Source organism: Mastigoproctus giganteus, chromosome 9, assembly GCF_048544385.1.
Source record: "Mastigoproctus giganteus isolate SK-2022 chromosome 9, ASM4854438v1, whole genome shotgun sequence".
Classification (NCBI taxonomy): Eukaryota; Metazoa; Arthropoda; class Arachnida; order Uropygi; family Thelyphonidae; genus Mastigoproctus; species Mastigoproctus giganteus.
This window is the reverse complement of record NC_143583.1, coordinates 143,000,049-143,015,872: the sequence shown is the minus strand read 5'-3', so window position 1 is coordinate 143,015,872 and position 15,824 is coordinate 143,000,049. Positions and strand designations below refer to the sequence as shown.

At 38.2% G+C, this 15,824-nt stretch overlaps 1 protein-coding gene across 1 annotated transcript in view; it reads left to right on the top strand.

Annotated features, from left to right (window-relative positions):
• pod1 (coronin) overlaps positions 1-15,824 on the top strand; it is a 588,411-nt gene that overhangs the window by 80,342 nt on the left and 492,245 nt on the right. Inside the window, exon 5 of the mRNA XM_090381732.1 lies at positions 65-135. Within this exon, the coding sequence (XP_090237858.1) occupies positions 65-135 (71 nt within the window). The remainder of the gene's footprint in view (positions 1-64; positions 136-15,824) is intronic.

Genomic DNA, 15,824 nt, shown 5'->3' with positions numbered 1-15,824 from the left:
ATAGAACACTTTATGTATCTACAATGTACTTATTTGTTATTTATTTATTTTTTTTATTTACCAGAACAAATAACTGATTTTGATTTTTGCCCATATGATGATGGTATCATTGTTACTGGCTCCCAAGACTGTCATGTAAGTTTAAACTCTTCTAGAATGTTGTTTTTCAAGTTGTTTATTTACCCATGTATTCTAAATTTTTTTTTATGTTATATATTTTTTTCCTCCTTACAGCCTTTTATCAATAAAAGCTAATCTCTTTTTTTGTTCACCCCTCCCCCACATAAATTGTTAATGTTTCAGTTTTAACCTCTGCGCTAGAGCAATGGCTCAACTAGCAGTTCATGTTAAATTTTTTGGCAATGAAAACTTTTATTGTCATTTGCCCTCCTTACAGAGAGTAAAAAAAAAAAAATGTGGAAAAATATGAAGTGCCCTCCTTACTGGCTTGTGTAAGCTTTAAATGCTGCATAATCATCTGTAAGTCCATTATACATATTGGTTATTGAAAACTATTAAACTATTATTGTAGACTATGGATTTTGTTGTTGCTTTATTTAATTTTATTATACAAATAATTTAAGATGACATATTTCATGGATATAAGGTCCAAAATCTTCCCTTATAGCTATCAAGTGGATGCTGCAAAAAAAAATTTATATAAGTTGGCTCACAAACAAAAATCTGTGACTGAGTGTTAGTGTAATTTTTGAGTGAAAGTTAGAAATACAGTAGAATGCCAGTTATCCAGAATGGCAATTAAAAGGATTGAAAACTTTTTATTTATTTTATTTTTTAAAATGTGTACTCGTATTTTAGCAATCATATTTTTTTTTACTGTCCTTCTTTCCCGTGGCTTACAGTGTTGTGTAATATTAGCCAGTGCCATGATGGATAAAAAACGAAAAGAAAAAACATATTCGCTAGAGATATATTCATTTCTTTTCACTGTAATAGAAAGGTACATGTTATATTCAAAACAAATGGTGTGAAGAATGGCAGTAAATCTGCATAAAAGGAGTCTGCTGATGAGGCTAGTGGGAGCCAGACGTGTTCAAAGCCGCTAAGTGGATTTTTCTTATTTATCGATTTGAAATTATTGTTTTCCTAAAACTTTTGATTTAAATTTAGTAGTATAGCATTATTTTGTGATTTTCTGATTAATCTGGTGTATTTATTCTTTACTCGGCCTTGTAATTGCATAAAAGTATCGGTAAGGGTATCAAATCCACGTGTTACAAGTTGCAGCTCCGCTGAACGAGAAGATTTTTAGCCATATTTTAGCCGCCTTACTCACCATTTTTTACATCAAATTATTTTCTATAAGTAGCTTATAGACCTAGTCAGGATCGTTAGTTTATTCTGAATTGAGACAGCGAGATTTGAAAGTTAAATAATACTTAAGTGTCCGTAGATTCCGTTCATAACTTGCCGCCTTTGTCATACGATACGTTATGTACTGAACTAGATAGCATTAGTATAGTATAGTATAGTATAATATAATATTGCCAGTTGATCGGTAGAATCTATTCAACTTGTTGAACTTTATTGTCAATTAAATCGTACTTTTAACTAAATACATATAACGACTTAGATTACAAACGTAACATAATTAATAAATACATAACTGATATGGAAGTTATATAAAGGGAATTTGTAGATAATTAATACTTGACACTGAAAAATATATATACCATTATAACTGTGTTGGGATACAAGTTTAGGGTTATAATTTTGTACTGAAATTGAAATTTTAATGCAATTAATCGAAATCAAGACTCAGACCAGAGCAGCAAAGCAAAAGGCTCAAGCTAATGGAAGTGCTGTGGCTCAGAGGAGAACTGAGGGGGGCAGTTGCCTTCTGAATCACAGCCTTTTAAAATGCACTGCTTGCATGATGTTTGTGGAGCATTCAGGTATGAGACATGATATTGCCATGGGGGATGTCTTTGTGTGTGCGCGATGCAAGGAGTGTAGCAAAATCAGGCAATAACTCAGCGTTGTTATGGGCCTATATGAGGGCGTGAAGGACAGGGTGGATGCCCTCTAAGGATCTAAATTGAGGGGCCCATCAAGCTCTCAGCTGCCCACATCAACGCCAGAGCTTGCACTTGGTCATCATGCAACACAGCGGCAATCCCCAAGGCAGAATGCGCTGGTCCCACAGGAACTAGTAGTTGTTGGTGACTCTATTGTCAGGGAAACGGGGAACATGCTTTGTAAAAAGGATAGGTGGAACAGGACCAGGGTATGTCTGCCAGGGGCAAAGGTTGATGACGTTGTAGAGCGGATATCATCTTTTAAGGGCACAAAAGGTGATATAGTTGTACGCGTTGGCACTAATGATATCAGGAGCAGTAGACCGGTAGAATTACTAAACAAGTACAGGGCACCGTTGAAAAAAAGCCGTGAATTAGGGTTGAATTTGAAAGGGTCTGCAATTCTTCCCAGACACGATAGGAGGGAGTATATGATGACAGCCTTGTCGATCAATTCGGCCCTGGAAAGATTGTGCAAGGCTCAAGGGGTAGAATTTTTTTCAGCCTGGACTGTACTTGTTAACAGGAGAGACTGCTTCTACAGGGATGGGATACACTTAAATAGAAAGGGTGCAAGAATATTTGCTGATGCTATCGAGGCAGTGTTAAGTGGGTCGGAAAACTGCTAGCTTTGGGGGGGGGATACAAAGACTAATAGATTAACAGTAGCCACTGGCAGAGGTGAAAGTGATTCTTGCACTGCTTCTATTGGAATGAGCAGAACCCTGAAAAACAGGATATTTCAGAGACTGCTGAGAGTCATTGCGGTACAAGTTAACACATGGGTTGTGTTAGTGTAGCTAAGAATAGAAACAGGTGCATGTATACTTGTGTGTACACCACGCTAGGAGTTTAGCAAATAAATTTGAATTTGAGGTATTGCTCAAAACATCAAAGGCAGATATTGTTGGGATATCAGAGATGTGGTGTCACACAGATATAAGGAATGCAGAACTGGAATTTGGGGAGTACAACATCTACAGAAAGGATAGACAGGATAGGAAGGGAGGAGGGGTTATGCTATTAGTTAAGAAACACATAAAATCCAAGGAAGTGAAGCCAGTCGACATCGCTGGACAGTGCAGTGTTGAGTCAGTTTGATGTGACATAAGCATTGGGAGATCAAAATTGAGAGTAGGAGTGTGCTATAGGCCTAATGACTCTGACGAGTATAATAAAAAACTGTACAGGGAAATAGAGCGGGCCAGTACATCAGAGAGTCTTATAATGGGGGATTTTAATTTCCCAGATATTGACTGGAATTTGTGGGCTGGTCACTCACACACTAGCAAGGCTTTTGTGGATTTATTGGATGAGTGTTTTCTACATCAGCTTGTTCGGGAGGCAACTAGAGGGAGTGATACTCTTGATTTGATTATCAGTAGTGATTCTTCATGTATTAAGAATCTGCAGATAAACGAACCACTAGGTGGCAGTGATCACAGTGTGCTGAAGTGGGACTTACTCAAAGAGGTAACTACCATTAGGGGTAACGGGAAGGGTTATTGCTTTCGTAAAGGCAACTACGATGGTCTGAGACAGTACTTAAATTCTGGGACCAGCTGATGATGTTACCAACAGCAAATTCAAAATGGGAAGCATTCAAAGAACTTATCTTGGAAGATACTAGGCTTTACATACCAACTAAGAAATATTGTTCAAGGCTTAGGTCTAAATGGATGTCAGATGAACTAATGAGACATATGGCAGAGAAGAAAAATGCATGGGATACATACAAATTAACATGTGACACAGAAGAATATGATAGATACAAGTTGATCTGTAACCAAGTTACAAAGGAGGTTAGGCAGGCGAAGGCAGATTATGAGAAATCTTTGGCAAGGGATGCAAAGAAAAACAGCAAAGAGTTCTTTACTTATGTAAACTCTAGAAGGAAGGGGATGAATCGATGGGTCAACTGTAGATGATCCTGCTCAGGTAGCTAACAAACTAAATGAATATTTTGCATCGACATTCACACATGAGGAGTTATTCAGCAAGGGGAATGCCAGAGGTGGATTCAAGTCTGATAGTAAGCTAGAGAATCTTGTAACAACTGAGAGTAAAGTGGAGGAGAAATTGTTGAGGATAAACATAAAAAAGGCACCCTGGGTTGATGGGTTCTACCCAAGTAAACCAAGTCATCTATCCAAGTAAACCAAGAAAATGTCAAATGACATTTTCTTGGTTTACTTGTGGGTGGGCAGGTGTCCCCCACCCACCAGATTGACTGCACTGGGGATAAACTTCCCAGGAAGCCCCCTCCTTCCTGCCATTATTGACACCATGCTGTTCTTTCTTGATGGCATGGCATGGCATGGGAGGCTGACACTGGCTGGTATGGATGTCAGAGTACTAACAAAAATGTCTAGATGGTGACCAAACCCTGCATGGTGTGGCCCTATCATTCTAAACAATATCACTACTGCAATAGTGCTCTTCTATCTCCTATTTTTCTATTTCATGGTGGAAGCCTCTCTATTATCCACACCTTTTTTCCCCCCCAAGATTTGAACTGTCACTTCCATGCTCATTTCCAACCCCCCCCCCTTTTTTTTTGGGCTCTCCCAGGCAATCCTAGGTTTTGCCAGGGTTCACTCTGCCAGAGACTTATATGACCCAACTGCCTGGCCTACCTCCACATTTCACATCGTAGACACAGTGGTGGACTCGGTTTCCCAAGGATCCAATGGCAAAAATGCCAGAACAACAATAGACCAACGCACCTCAACACTATACAAACTACACTAATCTACACTTGCTGGCCTTTATGGAATCTATTTTGCATGGAAAAAGATCATTGTGGAGTTGGGGGAAACCTGCAAGGCCACAACGTCTGTAACACTATTCATTATGTCCTTTCTATACACATATTCAAATTCTGCATCCATTATATCTGAGTGACACTATGTCTCCGACATCCTTACAGTGCCATCAAAGCACTGTGGGGATGTCAGAGACTGACTTAGAAGTACTTCCATTTCATAAAATTTATTTACTATGCTCCTAGCATTAGTGTACATGCAAGTATACATGTACCTGTTCTTACTTTTAGTTAACTAACAGAACCAATGTATTTACTTGTTTAATGATGAGCCAAACAGGGGCCTGAAATCCTGGACATCTTGTTTCCAGGCCACTGAATGGTTGCAGTAGAAGGAGTGTAAGAATGCCTTTCACTTCTGTCTGTGGCTATTGTTAATCTATTAGTCTGTATATCTCCTCCCCCCAAAAGCTATCAGTTTTCTGACACCTAATACTGCCTTGATGGCATCAGCAAATACTCTTGCACCCTTTCTCTTTAAGTGTATCCTATCTCTGTAAAAACAGTCTTTTCTGTTAACAAGCACAGACCACACTGAGAAAAATTCTACCCCATGAGCCTTGCACAGTTTCTCCAAGGCTGAATTGATTGACAAGGCTCTCAATGTGTACTGCCTCCTGTCATGTCTGTGTAGGATTGCAGACACTTTTCAATTTAATCCTAACTCCTGGTTTTTTCCCCCAACATTCCGTGTATTCATTCAACATTGAATGAATACGCGGAAAGAAGTTTGCTGTACTTGTTAAGTAAGTTTTCAATTCTCCTATTTTTAATATCATTAATACTCTCATGTATAATAATATCTCCTTTCATGCTCTTTCAAAATAACATCACCTTTTGTGCCCATAAAAGATGATATCTGCTCTACAGTGTCATCTACTTTTTCCCCTGTCCACCTATCCTTTTTGTAATATATTTTCCTGACAATAGTCACCACAATAACTACTACCTGTGAAACAAAAGAAGCAGCATATGGGGTAATAAAACCTTTGACTGTAACAATGAGAGCACCTTATTTTCAGCAGAAGTCCCTACAGATTTGTAGGTGTGCAAATTTTTCTTGTTCACAAAGTGGCTCAGAAGATGATCTGCATAGGAATTGTGCTGTTAGTCAACCACAGCATTGATTTGTTAAAGGGAAACTGTGCCTGCCCAATCTTGATGAGCTGCTACAAGGTTTTTACAAAAGAACTAGATGTGTACAATAATTTTGACATTTTAATAAAGCTTTTAATAAAGTTTTACATGAAAGTTTGTATAAATTAGAACAACATAGCATCAAGTTACTGTGGATAAAGGAATGGTTAAGTATTAGGAGACAGAGTAGTTATTAATGGCCACTGCCCTCTGTGCACTAATGTCATGATTGGAGGTGGGGAGTACCACATTTTTTTACTGACACTGATTTAGGTATTTCAGCTTTATATTTAAGTTTGCTGATGACGCAACTAGACAGGATAGTTTATGATATTAATCAAGCTACATTAATAAGATCTTTGTAAACTATTCAGATGAGCTAAAAATGATAATTTAGGCCTAACATTGGTAAATCCATTTGGATAGCAGTAATCTCAGGTTAACATACCCAGGTTCGGCCAGAGGTATATTGGGGGGGGGGGTATTTCTGCACCCCCTTCCAGATAGAAAAAATTTAAGAAGGTGTTTTTATTGATTATTGTGGACTATTGTGTGACACAGAGCGAAACGGAAGACAGAATAAATAATGACAAGTTTAATACTAATTGTAAAACACATTAAATATTAAATACATACAAAAGCTTTCGGTTATTATGGTAACCTTCATCAGTCAAACTGACAGTTAAGAGTGTGGAAGGGTGTGTACTGCCAGTCATGTATATGAAACTGCGTGATGCAATAGTTAATTGTTTGATGTTGAAGCCTGTGGCTGTGACATATGTGAACGTTGCCAATGTTTGTCATTCATCAAAATGGTTACTTCAATAATAGGGTGGACACGATATCCACTGCTTCTGTTGACTGAGGTATTAGAGCATGTGATGTTCAATGACTCCAACCAGGTGCATCGCCGATAGTGGCAGTGCCTCCGTAGCCAGGTGGGCAGGAGCAGCAGTGTGTAGCACACGCTTCTTGATTAGACCAGGGTTCGAGCCCGTGACCAAATACGGAGGATGCGGAAAGGTCAGGGAATGACCACCACATATCCCCGGAGCAATATGGCCTTAGTTGCTAATTCTCCTAAAACAAAAAAAAAAAAAAAAAAAAAAGCTGATAGTGGCAGGACCTATCTACAATCACGACATTGCTGTGCGGGTCAATGTTGTGGCGATCTCTCATCTCTAGAGTGAAAACACCGGTTCCCACCTTTATACAAAGTGGTCTAGTCTACCGCATCTCTTGCCATGACTACACTAACTGCTTCATCGGGGAAACTGGGAGTGACAAACTGTGGGAAACAGCTTGGCAAACGGTTTTCGGAACACAAAAGAGCCATCCGCTTAGCGGACATAGAACACTCGGCCATTACCGAACACTTCTGGTCAACCTGCCATGACATTGACCCACACCGCGATGTTGTGATTGTAAATAGGTCCTGCCACTATCGGTCACGCACCTGGTTGGAGTCGTTGAACATCACATGCTCTACCACCTCAGTCAACAGAAGCAGTGGATGTCGTGTCCACCCTATTATTGAAGCAACCATTTTGATGAATGACAAACGTTGCCAACATAGACTGCAGCAATAATTCAGACACAGCATGGGTTTTTTAAGGAAAAGTCTTGTCTGACAAGTTCGATTGGATATTATGATGTGGTTGCAAAGGAACTGGATGCAAAAAATAATTTTGATATCATATACTTGGATTTCAGGAAAGCTTTTGACACTGTTGTGCATGGAAGGCTACTGTACAAATTGGAGCAGAATGGTATTAAGGGTAAGTTGCTACAATGGATAAAAGGATAGTTGAGTGGGAAAAGACAGAGGGCAGTAATCAGTGAGCACTGCTCTTTGTGGACTAATGTTATTAGTGGAGTCCCAGAGGGTTTGGTGTTGGGTCCACTGTTGTTTTGTATATTTATCAATGATATTGATGAAGGTATATCAGGCTTAGTGTCGAAGTTTGCAGATGATACAATGGTTGGCAGGATTGTTAATGACAGTAATGGCAGTGTGCTACTGCAACAGGATCTAGAAAATTTGGGAAGATGGGCTGAGAAGTGGCAACTGAAGTTTAACATTGACAAATGCAAAGTACTGCATATGTGTAGAAGTAATTGTACAGTCAGATATGAACTTTTCTGAGCAATGCAGACAGGCTGCCAGAGCAGGTCATGGGGTTTTGTCAATGATATACAGGAATTTTGCTAGCAGGGAAAAGGAGCTGATTGTCCCTCTGTATAAGGCAATGGTCAGGCCACGCCTTGAGTACTGCGTACAGGTCTGAGGCCTCATTTTAGGAAGGATGTAGATTTGCTTGAGCATATACAGAGAAGGGCAACAAGATTGGTGAGGGGAATGAAGGGATCCTCTTACCAAGAGAGGCTTAAGTTCTGCAAACTGCAGTGGCTGGAGACTAGGCACCTGCGAGGTGATCTGATTGAGGTGTATAAGGCCTTGAATGGGTTGGGCATGCTGCATTCTTCCACTTGTTCAGATCGCGAACCTAAGGGGGCAAATTCAAATTGAGAAAAGACAGCTGTAGAATAGATGTGTGGAAATTTGCCTTTAGCCAGTGGGTGGTTAATTGCTGGAACAAACTTTCATCCATCGTTGTGGAAGTTGATATGTTTAATAAATTTAAGGAGGAACTGAACAAACATTTAGAGGGAATGGTTGTGTGAATTTTTTTTTTTTTTTTGGCTAATGCTACATAAGCTCATATGCTTGCTTTCTTGCATCACATGCCACTATTACTATTATGTCACAGCCACAGGCTTCAACATCAAACAATTAACTATTGCATCACGCAGTTTCATATACATGATTGATGAAGGTTACCATAATAATCGAAAGCTTTTGTATGTATTTAATATTTAATATATGTGTCTTTTACAATTATTATTAATTATTTATTCTTCTGTTTCGCTCTGTGTCACACAATAATCCACAATAATAATGAATCTAGAGTGCACAGGCCTCTTTAATCATGTTTTTATTGAGTTAATATTTTTATTTTTGCTAGAGAAAAGTTAAAAAGACAAATGTAAACATAAAAGAAAACAACCAGAATATTTATAATGTTTTAATTGTTTTATTAAAATATTAATAATAAAAATTTTACAAAAGAGTCAATTTTTTATTAGGATATTTATCAAAATACTAGCAGCAAGTTACAGTTACGCTTGCCTTTAATTTATATAATAATAATAATTTCTATAATTAAATTTCAGTCACTCATGTGAAAGAAAGGGATGCACATAGGATTGTAGCCAATCACCTATATTTATTACTAAATTTCAAATTGGTATCCCATCTGGAAGTGGAAGGATTTGGAAACAGACCGACATTTGACAGTACTTAATAGTAGATGCTTACAGAATAAATAAAGATTTTTGCATTACATTACAACAAGTTACATCAAAGCTATTTAAAAATACAAAACAGAAATTTAAGAAGAATTTTTTGTTATTAACACCAAATATCATATTTTTATTGAGTGCCAAACAAAATTCCTTTAATGCATTCCTTTCCTTGATTTTATATCAGAAAATTTATTAATGACATCGGTAAAATCTAAATTTGCAGCCACATCATTTTCAATTGATAGTATTGCTAATGAATTTAATCCTGCCTGCAACATTGATGATCACAAATATGTTTTAATTAGCTGTAATTTGCTAAAACTCCTTTCCCTACTTGCTACAGTTAGTGGAATCATAAGCATAACTCTCAATGCTACCCATAAATTTGGCAACGTATCTTGTAATTTATTGTTATTTATAAATTTCAAAATACTTAAGTCTTTATCAGGTAACTCATCAGTGTCACTTTATCAGGTACTTCATCACACTCACTTTAATCACTTTATTTAATTTCAAGTGCATTACACTTTTTCAATAGATCATCATGGTTTATATTTTCTTAATGTTGTACAAAAACCCCCAAATATCATTATATTCTTTTATTTGCATTAATCATTCTAATAGTGAGATGATTGTGTAATCTACGATCACATTAAAAATATGATTTTGAAAAAAAAAATATATTTTTTGTCATTTGTAGAAATGACGTTTTCATTGCAGACTCCTAAACACAAACCAAAAAAGAGCGTTTCCTTCTTGCTGACAACCAACACACTTATAGTTAGAAGCTTCTTGAATGAATACACGGAAGGAAGTGATCGCTATTTCAGCAAAAATTCAAATGGAAATGCAGGAAGGGATCAATTGGGAGCAGTAATCTCTAGTCCACAGTAAGGATACTTGAAAAATAAAATCCTTGTGGCTACAAATAGGTTGAGATACAAATGGAAGGATGGACATAGTTTCTCAAGACATATATACCCAGGCTCTACCCTGATACCTTTTTCAGGGTAGAGGCTGGAAGCAGACAATAAAAGTGCCCCTGTCAAGGGAGCTGCCATTGTTTTGCAAACTCAGCCCATCTCTGAGGGGTGTGAGAGAAAATTTTCGGTTAGTCTGGTATTCCCACATTTTCTATCCACTTTCCCTAAAATCTTTGAAAGGCAGAGGGCCTCTGCATTAGATGCACGCCATGTGGGTGATTCATTTTCGACTGTTTACTGCACTATAGAGAAAATAAGGACAGAGAAAAGGCCTCCACATCTTTTCCCAAATCTTTCATTTTCCCCTTCCACAAAGCATATGCACCCTCTCAAACCTTCAACATCTCCAATGTCATGCATCTCTAAAGCATCAGTGCCCCGGGCAACTGCCCAGCTTGCTTGTAGCTCAGGCCATTCCTGAACATACCATTTGAATGGCATCAACTCAAGATAGTTGATAATGGAAATGACCTGGGAGTAATAGTATATCTGATATGAACATCTGTGAGTAGTGTGGACAGTTGCTAGGACAGCTTATGGAGATTTCTGTCAATACAGGAAATGTATATAGGAATGTTGCTAGCAGAACAAAGAGGTGATTATTCCATTGTTTAAAGCAAATGATTAGGTCACATCGAGAATACTCATACTATAGGTGTGGAAACCTCATTGTTGGAAGGACAAAGATCTGTTAGAAGGGCTGTAAAGAAGAACAAAAAATTATTTTGGAGGTAGAAAAGTTTATTCTTACCAAGAAAGTTTTGAATTTCTGTTAATTGCAGTGTCTGGAAACTAAGTATCTAGTGAAGACCTGATAGAAGTGTTTAAGGCTTTGAAAGGATTAAGTGAAGCAAATGCTGATGGCATCTTTGTTCATTCTCGGGTAACACATACAAGGGGACTTAAACTTAAATTCTAAAAGTAAGGCTGCAAAACAGATATGCAGAAATTTGCCTTCTGCTATTTGCTTTCCACTAACAACACTAGGTGAAATTACCTTCCACCTAGTGTTGTTAGTAGGTAAAAAGTTTGAGTAAATTTAAAGATGTATAAGATCTTGCTTTTTTCTCTCTATCATTTATGCAAACTAATACCAATTTCCATGGTGATGTTACGCCTTTATTTAAATTTTTTTTCTTTTCATTTATCTGTTCCAATTTTACTTTGAAGGAAGGATTTTTCTCTCTCTCTCTCTCTCTCTGCCATTTGATTTTATCCATGACCTGACTCTCAATCTCCAAAAAAAAAAAAAAAAAAAAAAAAAAAAGCCTCTAGCACATAATCTCATTTCTAAACACCTTGATCTCGTTACTTATTTTGGCTCATTCTCAACTGCCAAAAATAACTTCGTTTGTTATGTTCCACCAAAATCCTGTCACTCTCTTGTCATTAGGTAAGCTTAGGTTGTTTATTCACAAGGGTAGATTGTATTGCTTTTAGTACACCATTGGCTTTTGTATTGAAGTACCTTTACCAAGATCTCACCAATTTTCTTTTTTTTACTAAGAACACTAAATTATATTCTTTATGTGGTAATTTATAAGAAATTTTCTTCAAGAAATTTGTTCCATATAACTTTAAACACACTTTTTATTCTTTTGCAATATATTTTGTAGATTTTAAATCAGAATTCCAAATTGAGTTCCAAAATATTATCAGCAAATAGAAATTGAATTTGGTTTATCTAAATTAGATCTGCTGTGGTACTTAAAAAAAATAAACTAATTATTTTTTAATTTCACATGAAATACCAATGTTTTCATATAATTTAAAAATGAGTGAATTTTTTTTAAACACATACGGTTATTAGGTTCTGATAAAATGTCGTGTTGTGCAAAACTGTGTTATTAGTAGTAGTAGTAGTTGCATGTGATGCAAGAAAGCAAATGTATGAGCTTATGCAGCATCAGCCAAAAAAAAAAAAAAAAATCACACCATTCCCTCCAAATGCCTGTCCAGTTCCTCCTTAAATTTATTCAACCTATCAACTTCCACAACGACAGATGGAAGTTTGTTCCAGCAATTAACCATCCGCTGGCTAAAGGCAAATTTCCGCACATCTATTCTACCTCTGTCTTTTCTTAATTTGAATTTATGCCCCCTTAGGTTCGTAATCTGAACAAGTGGAAGGAACCCATCAGAATTCAGCATGTTCAACCCATTCAAGGCCTTATATACCTCAATCAGATCACCGCGCAGGTGCCTAGTCTCCAGCCACTGCAATTTGCAGAACTTAAGCCTCTTTTGGTAAGAGGATCCCTTCATTCCCCTCACCAATCTTGTTGCCCTTCTCTGTACATGCTCAAGTAAATCTACATCCTTCCTAAAATGAGGCCTCCAGACCTGTACGCAGTACTCAAGGCGTGGCCTGACCATTGGCTTATACAGAGGGATAATCACTTCCTTTTCCCTGCTAGCAAAATTCCTATATATCATTGACAAAACCCCATGACCTGCCCTGGCAGCCTGTCGACATTGCTCAGAGAACTTCATATCTGACTGCACAATTACTCCCAGGTCTTTTTTTCATTTTCTACCATCTTAAGTGTAGTACCACACAGTTGGTATGTTTCTCTGGGGTTACTTCTACCCATATGCAGTGCTTTGCATTTGTCAAGGTTAAACTTCAGTTGCCACTTCTTAGCCCATCTGCCCAAATTATCTAGATCCTGTTGCAGTAGCACACTGCCATTACTGTCATTAACAACCCTGCCAACCTTTATATCATCTGCAGACTTCGACATTAAGCCTGATATACCTTCATCAGTATCATTGATAAATATACAAAACAACAGTGGACCTAACACCAAACCCTGTGGGACTCCACTAATAACATTAGTCCAAGAAGAGCAGCACCCACTGATTACCACCCTCTGTCTTCTCCCACTTAACCATCCTTTTATCCATTGTAGCAACTTACCCTTAATACCATTCTGCTCCAATTTGTACAATAGTCTTCCATGCGCAACAGTGTCAAAAGCTTTCCTGAAATCCAAATATATGATATCAAAATTATTTTTTGCATCCAGTTCCTTTGTAACTACATCATAATATCCTATCAAATTTGTCAGACAAGACTTTCCCTTAACAAACCCATGCTGTGTCTGAATTATTGCTGCAGTCTTGTCTAGATGATCCTGCAATGCATCTTTAACCAGCGACTCCATTATTTTACCCGGAACAGAAGTTAAACTAACTGGTCTGTAATTACTCGTGAAACCCTTCGATCCCCCTTTGTGAATTGGGGATACATTTGCACATCTCCACTCCGTGGGAACCTCCCCTGAGTCCAAGGATGCTCTCATATTTATAGCTAAGGGTTTGCTTAGTTGCTTTGCCACCTCCTTTAATATAACTGGATAGATCCCATCCACCCCAGGTGCTTTTCTTACGTTTAACTTCAACAATTTCTCTTCCACTTCGCTCTCAGTTATTACAAGATCATTAAGCACCCTGCTACAATTTGATAACCTGCCATTTTCAAACCTTAATAACTCCTCATGTGTGAATGTAGATGCAAAATACTCATTCAGTTTGTTTGCTATCTGAGCAGGATCATCAACAGTCGAACCATCGATGTCAAGTAAACCAATCAGATTCATCCCCTTCCTTTTAGAGTTTATATAAGTAAAGAAATCCTTGCTGTTTTTCTTAGCATCTTTTGCCAAGGATTTCTCGTAATCTGCCTTCACCTGCCGAACCTCCTTTGTGACCTGATTACAGATTAACTTATATCTGCCATAGGCTTCTGAGTCGCTTGATAATTTATATGCATCCCATGCATATTTCTTCTCTGTTACGAGTCTCATTAGTTCATTTGACAACCATTTAGGCCTGAACCTTGAACAATATTTCTTAAATGAAACTTTTAGTAGCTTCCACGATTAATTCCTTGAATGCTTCCCATTTAGAATTTACTGTTGGTAACATCGTCAGTTGATCCCACTGTACAGAATTTAAAAACTGTCGGAGACCACTGTACTCACCTTTACGGAAGCAAAAACCCTTTCCTTTACCCCTGATGGTAATTAAATCTTTAAGTAAATCCCACGTCAGTACACTGTGATCACTGCCACCTAGTGGTTCTTTTATCTGCAAATTCCTAATACATAAATGATCACTGCTGATAACCAGATCAAGAGTATTACTTTGTCTGGTTGCCTCTCGAACATGCTGCTGCAGAAAACAATCATCCAATAAATCCACAAAAGTCTGACTAGTGTGTGAGTGCCCAACCCACAAGTTCCAGTCAATATCTGGGAAGTTAAAATCCCCCATTATAAGACATTCCGATTTACTAGCCCACTCTATTTCTCTGTACAATTGTTCATTGTACTCATTCGAGTCATTCGGCCAATAACACACTCCTACTCTAATTTTTGCTTTCGCGGTGCTTATGTCACACCATACTGACTCAACCGTGCACTGTTCATCTATATCAACTGGATGCACTTCTTTTGATTTTATGTTTTTCTTTATTAACAGCATAACACCTCCTCCCTTCCTATCCTGTCTGTCCTTTCTGTACACATTGTACTCCCCAAATTCCAGTTCTGCATTCCTTATATCTGTGTGACACCACATCTCTGATATCCCAACAATATCCGCCTTTGATGTCTTGACCAACACTTCAAATTTATCAAATTCATTTACTATACTTCTAGCATTGGTATACATGCAAGTATACATGCACCTATTCCTATTCCCAGCCACTCTAACACATCCCATATACCCACCTGTTTCACGATGACTGACATCCGTCCCTGAAACCCCCAACACCCCTCGCTCCAGGTCGCTACTTATTCTAATAGAAGTTGTGCAAGAATCACCTTCACCTCTGCCTACGGCTAATATTAAACTATTAGTCCTTGTATCCCCCCAAGCTATCAGTTTTCCGACCCACCTAACACTGCCTCGAAAGCATCAGCAAATATTCTTGCACCCTTTCTATTTAAGTGTATCCCATCCCTGTAGAAGCAATCTCTCCTGGTAACAAGTACAGTCCAGGCTGAAAAAAATTTTACCCCTTGAGCCTTGCACAATCTTTCCAGGGCCGAATTGATCGACAAGGCTCTCATCATATACTCCCTCCTATCGTGTCTGGGCAGAATTGCAGACACTTTCAAATTCAACCCTAATTCACGGCTTTTTTTCATCAGTGACCTGTACTTGTTAAGTAATTCTGTCGGTCTCCTACTCTTAATATCATTAGTGCCAACTTGTACAACTATATCACCTTTTGTGCCCTTAAAAGATGATATCTGCTCTACAACGTCATCAACCTTTGCCCCTGGCAGACATACCCTGGTCCTGTTCCATCTATCCTTTCTACAAAGGATGTTTCCCGTTTCCCTGACAATAGAGTCACCAACAACTACTAGTTCCTTTGGGACCAGCGCAATCTGCCTTGGGGGTTGCCGCTGTGTTGCGTGATGACCAAGTGCAAGCTCTGGCGTTGATGTGGGCAGCTGAGAG